An 18,866-nucleotide genomic window follows, 5' to 3' on the forward strand; every position below is an offset into this window, starting at 1 on the left:
GTGGATTGATCAATAATCAATGATCAATGATAACGATAAGATCCACAGACAAACAGACTTACACAGAGTCCTCGATGAAGGTGACGGTGTTGAGGCTCTCTGGTTTCTCCAGGACGATGGGGGAGGTGGGACTCAGGTTTCCCACACCTGGAAGGAGGCATGATGTGTAAAAATGTAATTGTTCTCATGTAACAAATGTTTTATTATAAAAGTCAGATTAGTTATTCTTTTTAAGTGGGGGACGTACGTGGCTCAGCGTCCTTCAGCTCCTCGCTGTTTTCCCTCTTGATGGAGGACGAGGACGACATCCTCTGGACCTGCGTGTGCTGGTTCTGCTCTTCCACCACTGAAACGACGACCAGCGATCACGTCACACTGTCAAACTGCTTCATTAAAAACAACAGAACAGAACCGGGGCCCTGGTCCTCGTACCTTTCTCCGCCTGCTCGATGATCTGCCGCAGGGCTTTCTTCAGGCTGTTGGCCCGGAGCATCAGCTGCTCCTTGGACCGGTACGTCTTGCCCTCCGAACCCGAGTCTCCGCCACTTTCGCCGGGACTCGAGCCGCCATCGCCATCGCCATCGCCGCCACTCTCCTGGCTGGGAACGGAACCTGCTGGCACCACCTGCACCACAACACAGACGGGAAATATACAGTATGTAGAAATAAAACAATATCTATAAAAGATGCTCTGGTTTATTCCTGTTTCTGTGTTACCCGACTTCCCTATTTATCTTTTCCATATTGATTATGATCGTTACTGTACCTGAGCTTCTGCTTCTTCACTTAAGGCCTTGACGAGAGAGTCGAGCTTGTCGTTCAGCAGCGCACACTGAGGAAAAGACATACATTTATTGTTCGTGTTGATCCGCCGCTCGTTTCAAACATTATACGAGACGATGGTCAATTGGGGGAAACAGAAAACATCAGTTTAGGTATTCCTCAGTATCGCAAGTAATCAAATTACTTGTCTGTCCATCCAGGGAATATTACATGATGCAGCTGGACTTTTTATGGCGACAATTTGTGCAAGAATTTAGTTTCCGTTTCATTCATTGATCATAGAAAGTTTTCCTCGCCTCAAAGAGTTGAGGGTTTTGGCAGCGTTTCAGCCGGAGGACTAAAGACTTCAACCCAGTTTTCAGATGATGTTATAAAACTCGTCCTCCGTGAGCGCTCGTGTTCCGCCCTGCCATGAGGCGGCGAGTCAAGCAAACTCAGAACAGAATGAAAACTCGGAGCGCCACAGGCTCGGAATAATTATACGAGGGGGAACGGTGACACTGAACCTTCAACTATTTCTGTATCACTGTGTTATGTGCACACACACTCACACACACGCCCACGCGTTACTGTTACACAACCACGTTGCACGGCTACACACAAAAAGCCATTTACCTTCTTTGCCATGGCGTCGGCCTCCTCCTTGTTCTCCGTGGCTCGCTCGTACGCCTTCCCCACCTCCGCCACGAAATCGTTCACCGTCCCACACAGAAACCTGGCGGAGCGAGAGAGAGAGTGAGGTCCTCATCAGATGATTCACTGAGATTAACACACACACTCTCTCACTGACTCCTGCTACACTCCACTGCCTCCACACTCTCACTATTCACTCTGTCGCTGCGGAGACACTTCTACAAACTCTCGCTGTCCTTCAGCAGATACTGGATCCTGCAAAGTGATGATTGCCGATTAAACACAGGCCTCATGTGTTTAGGCCATTTTGGTTTTTCCAAATGACATAACTGGAAATTGCAGATGTTTGACAGTGAGGAGGAGGAGCCTGGTGGTGAGCTCGGTCTGGTGCGATGGCGTGAAACACGGTTGGATATCGAGCAACAACAGAAGGCAGCTGAAGTGAAATGAATCGCAGACGATTCTCTTTCAGCTGCAGGTGGAAGGTTTTCTTTTTGAAAGGTTCGACTTCATTTCCGTCATTTTGAGTTGTTCGCAAACCTTGGTAAATTCGAAAGGAACTCTAAAGAGATGTTTCCTCAACTTTATTTCTAAAATTCATAAGACGTCGTAATCAAACCCTGATGAAGAACAGTTTAACCATAAAATTTATTAGAAATAATGAATAAGTAAATAAGAAGAAAACACAAATATATAGAACTGAGGAATAGAAATAAACATGTCATATTCTCATAATAAACCTCTGCATCAATCATCCTCTCTAAACTTTGAAGACGCTGAGCGAGGAACTCGCGGTGACAGGACAAGGAGCATATTAGCGAATGAACTCATATTGATTGATTAAAAAAGACGTCAAGAAATGTTTGACAGTGATGTTGGTAGCAATCGACAGATTCAAATTTGAATATTTCTATTCGAGTGCTTCCCAAAACACTCTTGAGACTTTGTGTCTTTCAATCGCGGTGGAGTTTTAAATGTTGAACAGCAGTGGAGCAGATCTGTAACGGCCTCCAGGTCTTTTCCCCGCGGAAGGAAACTAATGTTCTAATGTACCGAGGACGATCCCTAATGCTGATTCATCTGTGTGTGTGTGTGTGTGTGTGTGTGTGTGTGTGTGTGTGTGTGTGTGTGTGTCTTTGCGTGCGTCTCCTTAGGGATGAGACCGAAGGAAAAAGAAAAAAATCAATACTCATTAACCAGACACTCACTTTATCTTGTTCTCTCTCTCATAATCTCTTTTCTCTTGTTTCCTTCCCAACCTTCATTCTCTCGTCTTTATTTTCCTCCTTTTCTTCGCGTTCACACCGAACGCAAAGAAAGTTTGCGTCTGGCCGCGGGATCATTTGTGTTTATTCCCAAAAGCCCTGACCTTCAATCCACTTTTCTTTCCCTCCTCCCGCTCCAGTTTTTTTTCTTCTTCTTATAAACACGCGTGTGACACGTACTTGGCAGAGGAGATGACGTCGCTGTGCTTGTCCGAGTCCAGGATCTTGGCGAGGTGGGAGGCCACCGAGTCGGCGTACTGCGTGATGTGGACCTGAGGTAGAGGAGGAGGAGACGGAGGACATTAATTCATTCCTGGGAATGTTCGGGTGAAAAGACGGAGACGGAAGGTTTGTGTCCTTTTTTGTGGTTGTGTCACCTGAAATAAACCACAACCTCTGATGAGATGTGATGCCTTAGTTTAATAAAGAGATTTGAAACTAATTTCACCCCGAGCAGATTAAATCTGATGGTGGAACATTTAGCATTAACACCTGGAAACCAGAAGCGATGTTGGTATCAGTTGGTCTGTTTGTGTGTCAGGTTTTAAACCGGACAAATGTCTGGAAATTTCACCGAAACACGGCAACGAGGATTTTTTAAAATCATTTAACGACCATGTCGTTTTTGGAAGTTGAGCTCAGATTTAAAGTGGAACGACGCAGCCGCTCCCTGTGGCTGGCGGCTGATCGCTCCGGCTTCCTGCTGCCAGAGGCTCAATTGGTTCTCAGCGGACGTTTTCCAGCAAAATAATTATCGTGGAACCTGAGTGACATCTGTTTGTTATTTTTCATTTCTTTTGTGGGAAACCATCTGTCAGAAAGTGACGCAGAGTGACGGTCACCTGCAGGGGAGCGTCGTCGTCGTCCTTCACCAGCGGCGCGTGTTTACTGAAGGCAGGCAACTCGTAGGTCATCACGCTCCACCTGAGAACGAACGAGCGAACACGCACACGCAGACGCACGCACGCACACACACACACACACACACACACACACACGCACGCACACACACACACACGCACACACACACACACACACACACACACACGCACGCACGCACACACACACACACGCACACACACACACACGTAAGCAACAGATTGAGATCGGGGAAGAGACGGGCTTGACGGACCGTTTAAAATGTTTCCTTAAATTATCTGTAATCAAATTTTGGCATAACATGAAACACAGGACGACGTAGGAGTCGACGATTACCAGTGTGATGTTAACGCAGTAAGTGGGGGACGGACGCTAAGAGAGAGAAACGGTGAACAGTTGGAGAGGCTTGAGAGTAAGAGTGACTTTTCACTTTGTCAAACAACAGTGGATATGAGAAATCATGTTTAATCTGAAATATGAGACGATCTGTGAAATCAAAATTAATCGGTAGAAAATGGAGCCGACGCTGCTCCACGTTCGTCCCGTCGCTGCTCATCTCTCTGGCGTTAAAGTACTAAACAGCCTGCGGTGTTTTCTGTGGTTGGACCAATGTTTGCTGCCTTGAAGGAATTCAGAACTAGAAAGAAAAAAAAAATCCCTTTCCTGCAGAACGGGACAGAAACCGGAATTCTTTAAAGAAAGCAAACATGGATGTTTGAACATGGTCGGGAAGAAATCCCCCCCTCCCCGCCCTCCCCGCCCGATCCGCCCGGGCTGCCTCCCCCCACCGGTCTTACCGGTCCAGCATCTTGGTGGTGGCTCTCTCCAGCTTCTCCAGGATCTGCAGCAGCTGAGCATCGTCGTCGCAGAGGCCTCCCCAGCCCAGCACCCGGGCCAGGTCGTTCCCCGTGCCCAGGGGCAGAACTCCCAGCTGACACTGCGGAGACAGAGCAGACGTCACTGGAGAGGCAGAGACAGACCCCACATTTAATGGGTTCTTTCTAGAACCAAGTTTCATAAACCTGCTGACAAACAAACTCTATGGAAGCAAAGGCTGTGAATTTTTTGTCTCATAATTTAATCCTTCACATTTGAAGCACTGAATTATTATTATTTTATTTTTTTGTTGCATCTGGATTTGGCCTTTGGAATTTGAGCAGCTCCAATTTATACAATTTCAATTTTATTATATTTTCAAAAACAAAAGCAATAATCATTTGTCGAAAATCTGAAGAGTTGCCTCAGAGACAAAATAAAATCACATTACATAATTTCAATGCTGAAAAATTCAGTCGTAGAAATCCAGTGTCAAAGTCTGGTGACAGAGAATTGCTTCCATAAAAATCGAAGAAGCAAAAACATAATAGAACAAAGCAATTAATCTCATTTTCCAAATTAAGAGAAATATTCAGGATGAAAACATGTCCAGAGGAAGCGGCGCTCTGCGACATTTAATCACTTCAGCATCACGCTTGGATCCATAAATAAAGTCTGTTCCCAAAGTTTAATCCTCATGGACAAAATAGATCAAATCTCAGACTATCAAACAGACAAATATCTGAGGAGGATTGTTGGGAAAAATTTGGAATATTAGACTCTATACAGAATCATCGCACTCGTCTGACACGTGACCAATCTGATTTGATACGACCTTGTCCTCATTAAATCATTAATCAAGACTGATTAAGCGTCATGAACTCATCAGTTCAGGAACTAATGGAAACGGTTCCGGATGTGGACGAACATTATTCGCCTGATGTTTAATAATTTGTCAGATTTCTCAGGGACAGAAAGCCACCAATCCCAGGTGACCTCGGGAGAAAATATCATTTATTTTCCCGCCCATCACTGTATTACATCATCACCCCCACCTCCTCCTCGTCCTCTCACCTGTTTGTGGAGGTTGAGCTTGTCGAGCTCGGAGAGCACCCAGCCCACGCTGCCGTCTCCTCCGCACACCAGGATACGGAACGTCACGAACTTTTGGAAAAGGCGAAGGCTGAGAGCGAGCGAGCAGAGCAAAAACATCAATAACCTGTTAGATTATTTCTCCACAAAAAAAAAGTGTTTTGGCTGCAGTACCCGAGCTCCGGTCCTCCGTTCATCAGGTCGAAGACCTGCGCCGGGTTCAGCAGCTGCCTGAACTTGCGGAGGAACTTGACGCCCTGGTTGTCGCCGCTCTTGGAGTTGACGAGGACGAGCAGCGGACTGGAGCAGGACGCCGACGTGGCCTTCCAGAAGCCTGATAGAGACAGGGAACATGTTCAGATCAGATTCCTGTTGAGAAAGCTGCACGTGACAGATCCTGAATATGTTGTATTCATCTGATCAGATTGTCCTGATCTTAACCCTAACAAATTCTTATTTGTTTTTCCATTTTCTGCTAAAATGGTTTGACCGCACATGATAAAACGTAGAATGCTCATTCAAAAAGTTGTTTTAAATTACTTTTATTATCCTTATTATTATAGCGAAAAAACTTTGCTAGGCTGCGATTCTCCTGTAACTGTAACTCCCCGTGTTCCTGTCGCTGCGTCTAACCCACTGGATTTACAACCACTGGGGTTCAAAGGTTCGGAACATGTGAACTTTGAACCTGCTGCACATGTAATACTGTGTGTGTGAGAGGCGTCTCACCATCTGAGTCGATGCTGTTAAGTGCAGTGGGAGGAATGATGGACACTCGATATTGACCCAAGGGACAAACCTTCCCCATTTGTTCTTTACAGCTGTTGTGGACCTGCACACACACACAGAAAGGTCATTACATCCCTCTGCAGCCCAATGTCAGTCCTGTGCCCTTTACAAATATCACTCTGATTCGTGTGTGTGTGTGTTTGTGTTTTCTGTTTGTTAGTGTGTGTTCCGATTACATGTTTTCATTTCAGAACAGTATCAACGTTACGGAATCTAAAGGACGATTTCGCAGGATTTTCTCTGTGTTTCAGTGCAGATCATGTCACTGCTCGTGACGGTTGTCGAACGTGAATGTCAAAGAAAAATTGCTCCCAAAAATTCCTGTTGTTTTGATTGGTTATGTGCGTCTGTGTTTGGGACAGCAGTATAAGAAAGATGTGTAAAAACAAATGTGGACTGTATCTGCTGCTCAAAACAATCAAATAAAATCTCAAAAAGTAAACGGATGGAAAATGTTTTTTTTCTGCCGGCGTCGTGTTGAAATATGCCGTTCCCGTTTTTTTTTATCCCCACTCACGATGTCTTTGCACCAGAGGCAGCGCCAGTCCTGCAGCCGCCGCACGCTGCCACAGTTCTTATCACACACCACACACTTGGCGCTGACCGGCAGGTTTCCCTCCAGCCACTGGTGAGGCATGGGCACCTGGGAAGTACAGTCGAATATGGATCACTGAAAGTTGATGACGTTTCTCTCGCTGGATGAATTACAGTTCAACGCGTCGTCACTCACCCCCTCCTCATCCTCCATGATGTCATTTCCTACGGAGGCCAGCGTGGTCCACTTGCAGTTGTTGGTGGAGCGGACCGCACAACGTTTATGAGCCTTGAACTTACAAACTGAGGGACGACAGATAAACACGTTTTCAGGATATGTATTTAGAATCAAAGGACGAAATGATGCAACCGACGAGTTTCTCTGTATATTTCAAGTTTGCTCCAGTTCCTTTGGGAATCAAAAGGATTTGACAAAACCAAGAAGTTTAACTCATAAGAAAATATTAAACATCATCTCTAGGTGAAGATTTTTGCTGAGGCTCTGAAACATGAGCTCAATCTTTTACAGCTGAAGTGAGTCAATGATCTTTCATCTGTTACGAGGAGCAATAAACCTACTTCTTCATTTCACGGTCGAGTCTTAGGGCCATGGTGAAGAAGAAGACAAAAATTCTGAGGTTTGCAGACTGAAGTCGTAATATTACAAGAAGAGAGTCCAAATTTAATGAGTAAAAAAAGTTCTGATACATCTAGAAATATTGTTCTTTCTTCGGAATAGACTCAGATTCTTGCAGGATCTTTTCAAAGTCCTGATATTTATGATCCTGTGACGCCGATGCTGCTAAAATTTAGACTCTTTCCTTTGTAAAATTACAACTTTATTCTGTATCAATTAATTCCGAGTTATTCTTGTAACATTATGACTTTTCTCTCCCGAAATTATGACGGCATTCTTGTGATATGACTCTTCTACGTTCTTAATTCTGAATTTACAATATAACTTTAATAAATGATATTTACTCTTTTTCCTCGTAATATAAACCACTTTAATCTTGTGATATGACTTTTCTATTGTCTTAATTCTGACGACATTTTCCCCCTTTAAGTGGCCGTGATAGTTTGTCATTTCACTGCAATTCTATAGTGAACTGTGAGTCAAGCCAAGATTTTAAAAAAGAAGAAGAAAAAAGGAAGAATAATTCTTGTAAGAAAACTGTCAAATTGACATTTTTGTTCTGTGAAGCAAAAATATTGGGATCTGTCCTCAAACATGCACAGTAGTTTTGGTTGCATCATCCAAGGCCTGTGTCTTGAAATCTGTGTGTGTGTGTGTGTGTGTGTGTGTGTGTGTGTGACTGAGTGTGTACCTTCACAGGACAGGCCGTGGGAGGTGACGCCTGGCAGAGCCTCCCTGCAGACGTTGCAGAAGGTCGGCCTGGCGTGCGAGCAGGCGTACCAGTTGTGCATCCCGGAGAAATGCTCCATGTTGAACTGGGAGGCCTGAGGTAGGAGAGAGAACACGGATGATGAGGAGGAGGAGGTGAGAGAACTCCACCTTCATCTGGCCGAGGGGGAAACATGGATCAGCACATATTAAACTCTGTGTCTCCTCAGGAGAGAATAACGTGAACGCAGCGCTATGACCTGAAGGTCTAAAACACGAGAGAAGGACAAAGCTCAGCAAGCGTCCAGACGTCAGCCTGTTCACACAGGATCTGGTTTCATGACGGAGTGAAGAGGTGGAGGGGGGAGAGAAGAGGGAGAGTAAAAGATGGAAGAGGCAACAGAGGCAAAATAAATCAGAGCTATTATAAAACAGGAGCGAGAATTCGTCTCTGCTGGAAAATAAAAGGAAACTCGACGGACGAGACGAGGAACTCACCTCGTACGTTTCCCATTTCTGGACGGATCTGAGCGCTCCGATCCAGTCCTCCATCTCCTTCCTGCTCTCGGCACACAGCATCAGTTTACGGAACGGAGTGATGAGCTGAGGGGAAGAAAAGGAAACCGAGAGAGAGAGAGAGATTGAAAATTCTCGGTCCAGTAATGGTTTGGTATTGAGGTTGTTTCATTGTATGAAAAATTGATTAAAAAAGAGGTTTTGTTTAGAATGTAAGTCTTCAAAATACTTCAATCCACATCCGAGACATTTGTGATTCACCGTGAAGCTGTTGTTGATGTTCTTGGTGCTCGTCTCGGCCACGCTGGCGTCCGACAGGTCGACCTCGTCAAAGATCAGAGACTGACGGGGGAGAATCAAACATCAGCTTCTTCGTTCCGCGCTCGTCAAAACCGTTTGACGGCAGCTGGCTGACACGGGGTTCCATACCTTGCAGTCTTTGGCGTAGTACAGCGTCCTCCCTCGCAGTTTGAAGTATCTCCTCTTCCATCTCTGGAAGGAGCTGGTCTGCTTCAGCAGGATTCCCTCCTTCACGCTTTTCTGTTGTGACAGAGTCATGAAGGACGACGGAGAGGAGGAGACGTCAGAGGATTCAGATCAGCGACGGACATTCTTCACACACAAACACGAGGGCCCAGTTTGGGTCGCGTCACGGTGGGTAATCAGCCTGAGGTGGTGGGATGCCAGGGGTCATCAGGTACACACACACAGGACGTCTTCTACACCTGAAGAGCAACGGACCCGCTCGAGCAGGCGCAGCAACTCTCACCGGCTCGGCACATTGAAACGTGTCCCAGATTATTAGCTACTATACACAACACGACCGATCCTGCGCGAAGCCTCCGAGACGAAATGCCGGTGGCGTACGTCGTCGCGGTCCAGAGATTCTTCACTCCGTCAGCTCGTGCTGCACAACTCCACTAGAACCGGCACCGCCGGCAGAACCTGCACGGACACGCCTGAGCTTCTCCTCGGGGGCCGTTGCCGTATTTGCCAATATTTCACTGTTGAAATGTTTTACTAATATTGTCATCTGCCCCCCCAAAAATCCAGATCTGTTGTCAACCCAGAACTAGAAAATTGTTGCCAAAAATATTTGGTTTGTTTAAAAAAATGTAAGTTTTAGAAAAACTACTGTGCCCTTTTTATGAAAATGTAAAGTTAATATTGAACCTCTTGTCTAATCTACATGTTCAGAGTGAATTGACAAGAAGTTTGGTCAGAAAAATACTGAGAGATTAATAAACACACTGTGGTGTTAATTATCTTTAAAGATTTGAGTTTGATGACATGCGTCCTGCTGCTGCAGTGGATATGGTAGACCCCCCTCCACACACACACACACACACACACACACACACACACACACACACACACACACACACACACACACACACACACACACACACACACACACACACACACACACACACACACACACACACACACACACACACACACACACACCTTCGTTCAATCTGTAAAACCATGAAAACCAGAATAAACAACATAAACAAGAAACATCTTATAAAATGTGGATTCAGCACAAAACCTCTTTGTTCACACACTGACCTCTTCCACCTGTTCACACACACACACGCACACACACACACACTGACCTCTTCCACCTGTTCTCACACACACGCACACACACACACACACACTGACCTCTTCCACCTGTTCACACACACATGCACACACACTGACCTCTTCCACCTGTTCATACACACAAGCACACACACACACACACACACACACACACACAGACCTCTTCCACCTGTTCTCTCACACACGCGCACACACACACACACACACACACACACACACACACACAGACCTCCTCCACCTGTTCTCACACACACACACACACACACACACACACACACACACACACACACACACACACACACACACACACACACACACACACACACCTTGTCCACCTGCCGCCTCCCTCTACACTTCCTGTTGTGACACTCCGTTGTGTGTCTGGAGTCCAGATGGTCGTCGTGGCTCAGCCGGAGGTCGTCCCCCTCCCCTCCTCCCTCGCAGCGGAACCACAGCGGCGCCATGCAGCAGCCGCTTCCCCGACACAAGCCCAGCATTGACAGCACACGCCGATGACCTCACTTCCTGTAGTGCCCCCTTTCCCAAATGTCACGGAATCTGTATTTTATTCCCCTGCTTCCCCTATCTGGATCGGTTTCTTTCCATCTCGTTCTTCTTCTTCTTCTACTACTTCCAAAAAAAGTCCTTGTCCGCTCGGTCTACATGAACTTTCCCCCCGGCTCTCGATGCCCCGTTCTCACTTCCTGACCTCAGATGGAACATTCCTTCCACTCCAGCAGCTCCTCAAACAATACAATCCTACTTCCTGCCTCTCACACTTCCCCTGTGAGGTAGCCACGCCCCCTCAGGTGTGCTGGAGGACACACCTCTACTGTCTATTTGCCTTTCATTCACACACCTGGTGTGTGTTCGTGTGAGAACAAGCCCATTTCCTTGAGGCTATATATAAAAGTGGAAGAACCTGTCTGACTGCTGACGAGCGTACACACACACACACCCCCACCCACACATACACACTCATACTCCTATATTTGTGAGGACACTCATTGACCTGAACACAAAGTGTTAATCCTCAAACAGACAACAGACATTTCTGACGTTTGTCAAAAATTGAGGACCAGCTGGAATGTCCTCACTTTGTGTGGCACACACACACACACACACACACACACACACACACACACACACACACACACACACACACACACACACACACACACACACACACACACACACACACACACACACACACACACACACACACACACACACACACACACACACGTGTATTCAGTCAAGTCATGTCAAGATGATGGAGAGTAATGGAACACCACTTTGCTAAAGAGCTGCAAACGTCATGTGATCACACAAATTATCTGTGTGTGTGTGTGTGTGTACTGCTGCCTACGCACTGTCATCTGACTGCTTTCAATGTCAGATCAGTGTCTCATCTGCCAAGGCAAATGCAAATGTGTGTTTTCTCTGTGTGTGTGTCTGCATATCATTGTGTTTAATGAGCAGAAACATGATGTTCCCTGCAGACTCACTCACTGACACCAACTCTCTCCATCTCTCTCTCTCTCCATCTCTCTCTCTCTCTCTCTCTCTCTCCATCACTGTCTCTCTCTCTCCGTCCTTCAGTCTTTTTTTCCCTCCACTTTTCTTTTCCAGAACTTTTCCCTTTTCCGCCGCCCCCCCTCTTTCTCTCCATTCAGATAACTTGTGGTTGGATCAGGTGATATTGATTTGAAACGATTCTGATAATCTTCCTGGTGTCTAGAAAGAAAAAAACTGATCCACACAGACGCCACAGATTTTCCAGACTCGGCTGAACGTTCATCCTCATCAGAATCCAACGTCACTGACTTTCGGTCAAGTCCCGCATCCTTTACAAAATCCTCCTCCTCCTCACCTATAAATGCCCTTGAACCCCCCGGTACCCGTCCAATACTTCATCCCAGAACCTACGGTCTGCTCGCCATTCCCATTCCCAACCTCTGGAACTGTCTCCCAGCAGACACCTGCAATGCCCCATTGCTGGACAAGTTCAAAAACTCTTTCAACCACATTATCTCCTGCAGTATTACTTTATTTTGTTACCTTCTTTGTATTCCTTACTCTATTGTCATTATTAAAAAAATCTTTGCCGTGAAGTTATCTACAGAATCAAGTGTTTTCAGGACGTGAGTATCTGTGTTCGCTTTTTTTTGTGTTTGTCCCTAAATAACAGTGAGCAGCTGTTTATTCACGAGCGACTAGAAACAGAGACGGTGACACGTTCAGGTGCTTCTAATTAAAACAGACATCGAACCCCTCGACCTTTCAGAGACGGCCATGATTCTGTAATCATGAGGCGACACCGGCACCGGACGGACGGACGTCGTTAGAATTAGTGATGAAGCTCAACTAATGTCACCAGCTGGGATTTTTATATTTTACAAAGCTGCAGTTGTTCATTTTCTCCAGCAGATGGCAGACCGAGAGAGGACAGGTGAGCATGGAGGGAAGGAAGGAGAGAAGTGTGTGTGTGTGTGTGTGTGTGTGTGTGTGTTCCCAATGTGCAAATACAAATGCACTTAACATATTTCTGAAGGGTTTTATCTCCTGCAAACCATTTGATTTGAACATCTTGCAGCGCCACACGGGCGGAGTTTACATCCACACAAAAGGTTTAAATGTACAGTTGCACGCCTCAGACCTGGATCCGTCACTGATGCTGTACAGTAAACTCCACCCGCCTGGCACTCGGAGGCGGCCGAAACAAACACTGAGTATCGTTTGCAGATAAACAGCTGACCTCGGTCCGGTGGCGTTAATTAGACACATTGTCTCTCCTTTTCGCTTCCTGACATTTCAACTCGGTAACGCAAAGGCATGCAGGGTTGCCATGGTAACAACACGACTTTCGAAGCAACCTTCAGCGTGGAGACACAAAATGCATGTAACACACACACACACACACACGCACAATAAAAAAAATAATTTATAGGCGTTTTCCTCCGGTAATCGAACAGGAAGTTAAGCAGACACAGTGTGCGTGTGTGTGTGTGTGTGAGTGAGTGAGTGCGTGTGTCGTTGACAAACTTGTTATGCAAGAAACGGCAAGTAACACTGCAAGATGCAAAATTTGAAATAGGAACTGCTTGCCTCATCCGTCATGTTTAAACACAACGTCTGACCACACACACACACACACACACACACACACACACACACACACACACACACACACACACACACACACACACACACACACACACACACACACACACACACACACACACACACACACACACACACACACACACACACACACAGAACGAGGCGTGGGAGGACTTTGCACCATGGCGACCACATCCTGTCTCATGTACCTCTGTGCGTTTATTAATAGACACACACACCAAGTGATATGTGTAAAAACAGCCCGAGAGAATCTGATAACAGTGTCACACTTTGGACGGACGGACGGACACACACACACACACACTTGTGATTTGATAGTTTGTATGTTGAGGCTTTTTTGAAATATTAGGTTTTCGTACTGACGGACATAATCTGCTGCCACTGGTTGTGTTTGTGTGTGTGGGTGGGTGTGTAGGGGGGCTCCTCTGGGCATACGGACAAAATCTGGCTCTGATGCTGCATAATCCACACACACACACACACACACACACACACACACACACACACACACACACACACACACACACACACACACACACACACACACACACACACACACACACACACACACACACACACACACACACACACACACATACACACACACACACACAGGGACCTCCTGAGACATCATTCAAGGACCTCCTGAGACATCATTCAGGGACCTCCTGAGACATTCAGGGTTCTCCTGAGACATCATTCAAGGACCTCCTGAGACATCATTCAAGGACCTCCTGAGACATCATTCAGGGACCTCCTGACACATCATTCAGGGACCTCCTGAGACGTCAAGGGACCTCCTGAGACATCATTCAGGGACCTCCTTAGACATCATTCAGGGACCTCCTTAGACATCATTCAGGGACCTCCTGAGACATTCAGGGACCTCCTGAGACGTCCAGGGACCTCCTGAGACGTCCAGGGACCTCCTGAGACATCATTCAGGGACCTCCTGAGACATCATTCAGGGACCTCCTGAGACATCCAGGGACCTCCTGAGACATCATTCAGGGACCTCCTGAGACGTCCAGGGACCTCCTGAGACATCATTCAGGGACCTCCTGAGACGTCCAGGGACCTCCTGAGACATCATTCAGGGACCTCCTGAGACGTCCAGGGACCTCCTGAGACGTCCAGGGACCTCCTGAGACGTCCAGGGACCTCCTGAGACATCATTCAGGGACCTCCTGAGACGTCCAGGGACCTCCTGAGACGTCCAGGGACCTCCTGAGACATCATTCAGGGACCTCCTGAGACGTCCAGGGACCTCCTGAGACATCATTCAGGGACCTCCTGAGACGTCCAGGGACCTCCTGAGACGTCCAGGGACCTCCTGAGACATCATTCAGGGACCTCCTGAGACGTCCAGGGACCTCCTGCGCCGACAACCTCCCCTAAAAATTTTCCATGACTCACAGCTGATGAAAAGCGAAATAAACAGAATTCAGACTTCAGTTCGGTTCAGTGTAAACTCACTGGGCCAACAGGCTGAAGCCTTTAGTGGCGCCTCCGACTCACAGAGGCTCAAGTTTACGAGAGTAGAGTTCAACATTATTCCTCAATAATTCTCCCTGCTCAAGTTTCAACAGCCTGGAAATCGAATCTTTTGTTGGTGTGTGAGAAAAGTTCACGCTGCTCGTCGTTGTGACTGGTTGCCGTAGGGATCATTCATTAAAAACATAATCGTACGTAACTCGTAATTCAAAGCCAAATATAATTCAGCAGCGATGACACTGCCGCCACATGATTTGTTACTATACACTGATCTCCTGATTCGTTACTATAATACCGCAATTATATAAATCCAGATTTTTTTTTAACACCACGGGAAGAAGTCTATACATACACATTGCAATCAGACGAATCACGGCTATATCACCTTCAAGCTATGCTAACGAAAAATCAATGATAAAAAGGACCTGTAACTTAAATAATGTAAAGAGCCACGGGTGCTTTTATTCTGAAGGACGCAGCACGGCCTGTAAATGGAGACAGATGATTGTAGAAAAATTAAGCCTAGATACGGGAGCTGCCATCTTGCGCCGGTGACATTGTCTTTGTCCCGTCCTCCTCGTAGAATATACGAACCTCAAGAGGAGAAATAAAATAAGTTTCCTGACTGTACTTTTTTTTATTTTTACAGTTTCTAAATTAAATACCAGCTCTGTTGTGTTATTTAGACACAGGACACAAAGTGGCAAATGCTTTTCCTCTTTCGGCTTTTTCTTTTCTCTGCACCTCAACTCTCGTTCTGAGCCTCGGATCAATATCACTCTTCTCATTCCTCCTCTTCCCAGTCCGTCTGTTTACTGCCCGGATCGATACCTTCCTCCTCCTCTAACCCTCTTTCCCTCTTTTCACCTCCCACCGTCCTCGGTGGGCTTCTGATTCGTGCTGTTCTGACTGTTAAGTTACAGGATTTGTCCCATGAAACAAAGGGGATGAAGCTGAATGGAGGTGACCCTGCTCCCCGCCTCCGTGAGCCTCTGTAATGTGATGGATGCAGCTCATCTCCGCCCGTCTAGACCATAATAATCTGCCTTTTTCCACTGTGGTGATTCGCCGACTGAAATCCATCCCCGCACAGTCCGGGGGTCTGGACGGCTCCACCGAGAGGATTAAAGCTGATATATTTGTGAGCTGAACTTTGAACTGTTAGGTTCATGATAAGTTTCGACTTTTAGCAACTTCCGTCTGTCACGAGGGATATCGTCCCTTTGGGAGAGAGACGCCGTCTGGGAGAATCATCATGTATTTTTTTGAAAATACAAAAAGGTTGGCCTACTTCAAATTAATGAAAGAAAAAGTTGTCAAATGCAAAAAAAATAAACCAGAAATTCGCTATTCGGTATCATGTAATTCTTACAACGTGCTGCTTTAATGTGTTTAAATAAATGTGGTTCTAACTTTTAAAAAACCTTTTCCAGCTGTATCTTTAAAGAGACGACGTCCTACATAAAAAAGTTGACGTGACCCAAAACAAATGCGCAATCATACATTTTTTTTTTTATCAATTTACAAATTACCAAACATCACAGTTACTCTCTAAATGAATCTACTTGCTACGATAGCTCAGTTACACGACGCTGCCTTTTGTTAGCAGCGAGCTAACGTACGCGTCCTGCTGCCGCTGAGACCAACACTGATGCAGAAAACAACAAACCGGAGGAACTCGGGAAATGTCAAAGCGCGACACTGAGGGGAGTAATCCAGGTAATCAGATTACAGGGTTGTGGTGGTGGTGGTGGGCCGATGTCAGGGGGTTAAAGTCCCTCTGCTGCAACACAACCGGGACGAGGAATTATTATGAAAATGAACTTTGACAAGAGGAAACGTGTTGAAACACTGAACTGTGGACTTACACAAGGAGAGGAGCCGCTGTTGCCAAATACACGTGTGTGCGTGCGTGTGTGCGCGCCTGTACGTTTGAGTGTGTGTTTGGTTGAGGCCTCTCCTCCTCCCGCACCTCCATCTCTCTGTCCACTCTTCGGTTTTTCGTTCTCCCCTTCTCACACCTTCTCCGTCCTCCGCTCCTCCTCCCCGGCCACTTTTCTGGTTTTTCCCGTCGACACAGACCTCGCAAAGTTGAAAATAACTTCACTCTGCACACGAAACCCCCCGAGTGTCCACAAGAGGATAAATCAACACGCGTGAACACGCACGCTGGACACAAACACGCGGTCGACGCGTCTTGACAACCGGCCAACGTGCTGACGCTGTATTTGTTTAACAAATTGAGCTGCTAAATTTAGCCTCCATGTCCCAGAAGAGGCTCTAAAAATGGAGGCAAGCCCGTGTGTGTGTGTGTGTGTGTGTGTCTGGCAACATTTATTATAGCTGAATGAGTCTTGTACTTTACATGTCGACATTCTTGTGGCCTCCGGTTTGTGTGTGCGGTCATCGTCCGGACACTGGACTGTGAGGAAGCAAAAGGCCCCGTCAACTTCACCAACATGAATATTTATATGTGCAGCACGTGTTCAGCTCTGACAGCGGGGGCGGGGAAACACACACGATGTTGTTCCTGCTCGGATCTCAGCGTTGTATCAACGTTCATGGTCGAGTCCTGGAAACCGGGAACATCTTGTGTTCTCAAATTCATTTGTGCAGCCTCGTTTTCTTTATTTTAATTTAGCTTTTTCTTTCACATCCATCTACATCACAACTACAGTATAGAATTAGAGCCAATCAGGGCTAACTCTGCCGCGTGTGATGCCGCGTTCACACGAGAAAAAAAGAGTTTTCACGCGCCACGTTACTCAGGTTGTGTTTCCTCGCGTTAGAGAGAGTAAACACAAGCTGAAATGGTCGGACGCGGACGCCAGTGACGTCGGGACCAGCTCCCCGCTAATTGAGAACAACTTTGCGGCCCCTATCAAATATTTACACACGTTTTCTTGCCGCCGTCGCCATGGCGATGTTCGCACCCGGACTCAAACACTGAGAGAAAGAGAGAAGAAAAGTCGACGACCATCGAGAGGAAAAAAAACAACGGAGGTCGACTCAGAACGAAAAGAGACGTGTTCAAGTTTGTCTCTGTGTGGTTACGACATGATCTGTTCCCCCGTGTCGCTTGCATAATGAGTGTGTGTGTGTGTGTGTGTGTTATGAATCCCTGTATATTCATGTGAGAGCGAGTGTGTGTGTGAGTGTGTGTGTGTGTGTTAATGTGACAGGCAGCAGACGGCCGCGCAGCGTGTCTGTACACTCACACGGTGACGGCCTCGCAGAGAGAGACCGAAAACGACAGGAAACAGAAGGAAAGAAAGAAAGAAAGACAGAGGGGAGGAGAGTGAGAGAACGAGAAGAAAAAAGCAAGAAAGACAAAAACACGAGACACGAAAGAAAGAAAGAAAGAACAGAACAGAACAGGAAGAGAAAAAAGGAGTGAAGAAGAAAGAAAAGGAAGCTGAGGCATAAACAGGGTGAGAGAGTAACGTTTGGGGATTTTACCAAATACAGTAACAGACGGTTTCTACAATAAGCTCAGTTTGTCAAACACGACGAAAATATGCTTTGTACAAAGGAGTTTGCCGAGTGTGTGTGTGTGTGTGTGTGTGTGTGTGCGCGCGCACATAGCAGCGTAGGGTTAGGGTTCCCTTCAGTCTGACGAGTAGAGGAATCACACACACACACACACACTCACACACACACACACACACACACACACACACACACACTTTATCACAGTTGCACACATGTAGACGTTCATCTGCAAAAAAAAAAAAAAAAAAATCTACACACACACACACACACACACACACACACACACACACACACACACACACACACACACACACACACACACACACACACACACACACACACACACACACACACACACACACACACACACACACACACACGTTATCACTGCTCTTATCACAGTTGCACACATGTAGACGTTCATCTGCAAAAACCCGTCACGTGTTTGACTATAACTTCGCGACTGTTCAGTTATG

General features: G+C 46.4%; 1 protein-coding gene across 3 annotated transcripts in view; it reads right to left on the minus strand.

Annotated features, from left to right (window-relative positions):
- Positions 1-18,866, minus strand: part of si:dkey-172j4.3 (diacylglycerol kinase delta) — a 42,353-nt gene that overhangs the window by 11,481 nt on the left and 12,006 nt on the right. For 2 of the 3 annotated variants that reach the window (XM_035605516.2, XM_035605543.2), the window contains exons 4-20: positions 9,082-9,192; positions 8,914-8,994; positions 8,635-8,739; positions 8,120-8,252; positions 6,988-7,094; positions 6,775-6,900; positions 6,198-6,300; positions 5,643-5,802; positions 5,451-5,559; positions 4,358-4,497; positions 3,524-3,605; positions 2,862-2,953; positions 1,399-1,498; positions 767-832; positions 433-625; positions 248-346; positions 63-147 (exon numbers count right to left, since the gene is read on the minus strand). In XM_035605516.2, coding sequence (XP_035461409.2) covers positions 63-147; positions 248-346; positions 433-625; positions 767-832; positions 1,399-1,498; positions 2,862-2,953; positions 3,524-3,605; positions 4,358-4,497; positions 5,451-5,559; positions 5,643-5,802; positions 6,198-6,300; positions 6,775-6,900; positions 6,988-7,094; positions 8,120-8,252; positions 8,635-8,739; positions 8,914-8,994; positions 9,082-9,192 — 1,892 coding nt within the window. Of the gene's footprint in view, positions 1-62; positions 148-247; positions 347-432; positions 626-766; positions 833-1,398; positions 1,499-2,861; positions 2,954-3,523; positions 3,606-4,357; positions 4,498-5,450; positions 5,560-5,642; positions 5,803-6,197; positions 6,301-6,774; positions 6,901-6,987; positions 7,095-8,119; positions 8,253-8,634; positions 8,740-8,913; positions 8,995-9,081; positions 9,193-10,586; positions 11,013-18,866 lie in introns of those variants that run through there. The other variant, XM_035605534.2, reaches the window with a different exon arrangement.

Source organism: Scophthalmus maximus, chromosome 12 (genome assembly GCF_022379125.1).
Source record: "Scophthalmus maximus strain ysfricsl-2021 chromosome 12, ASM2237912v1, whole genome shotgun sequence".
NCBI lineage: Eukaryota > Metazoa > Chordata > Actinopteri > Pleuronectiformes > Scophthalmidae > Scophthalmus > Scophthalmus maximus.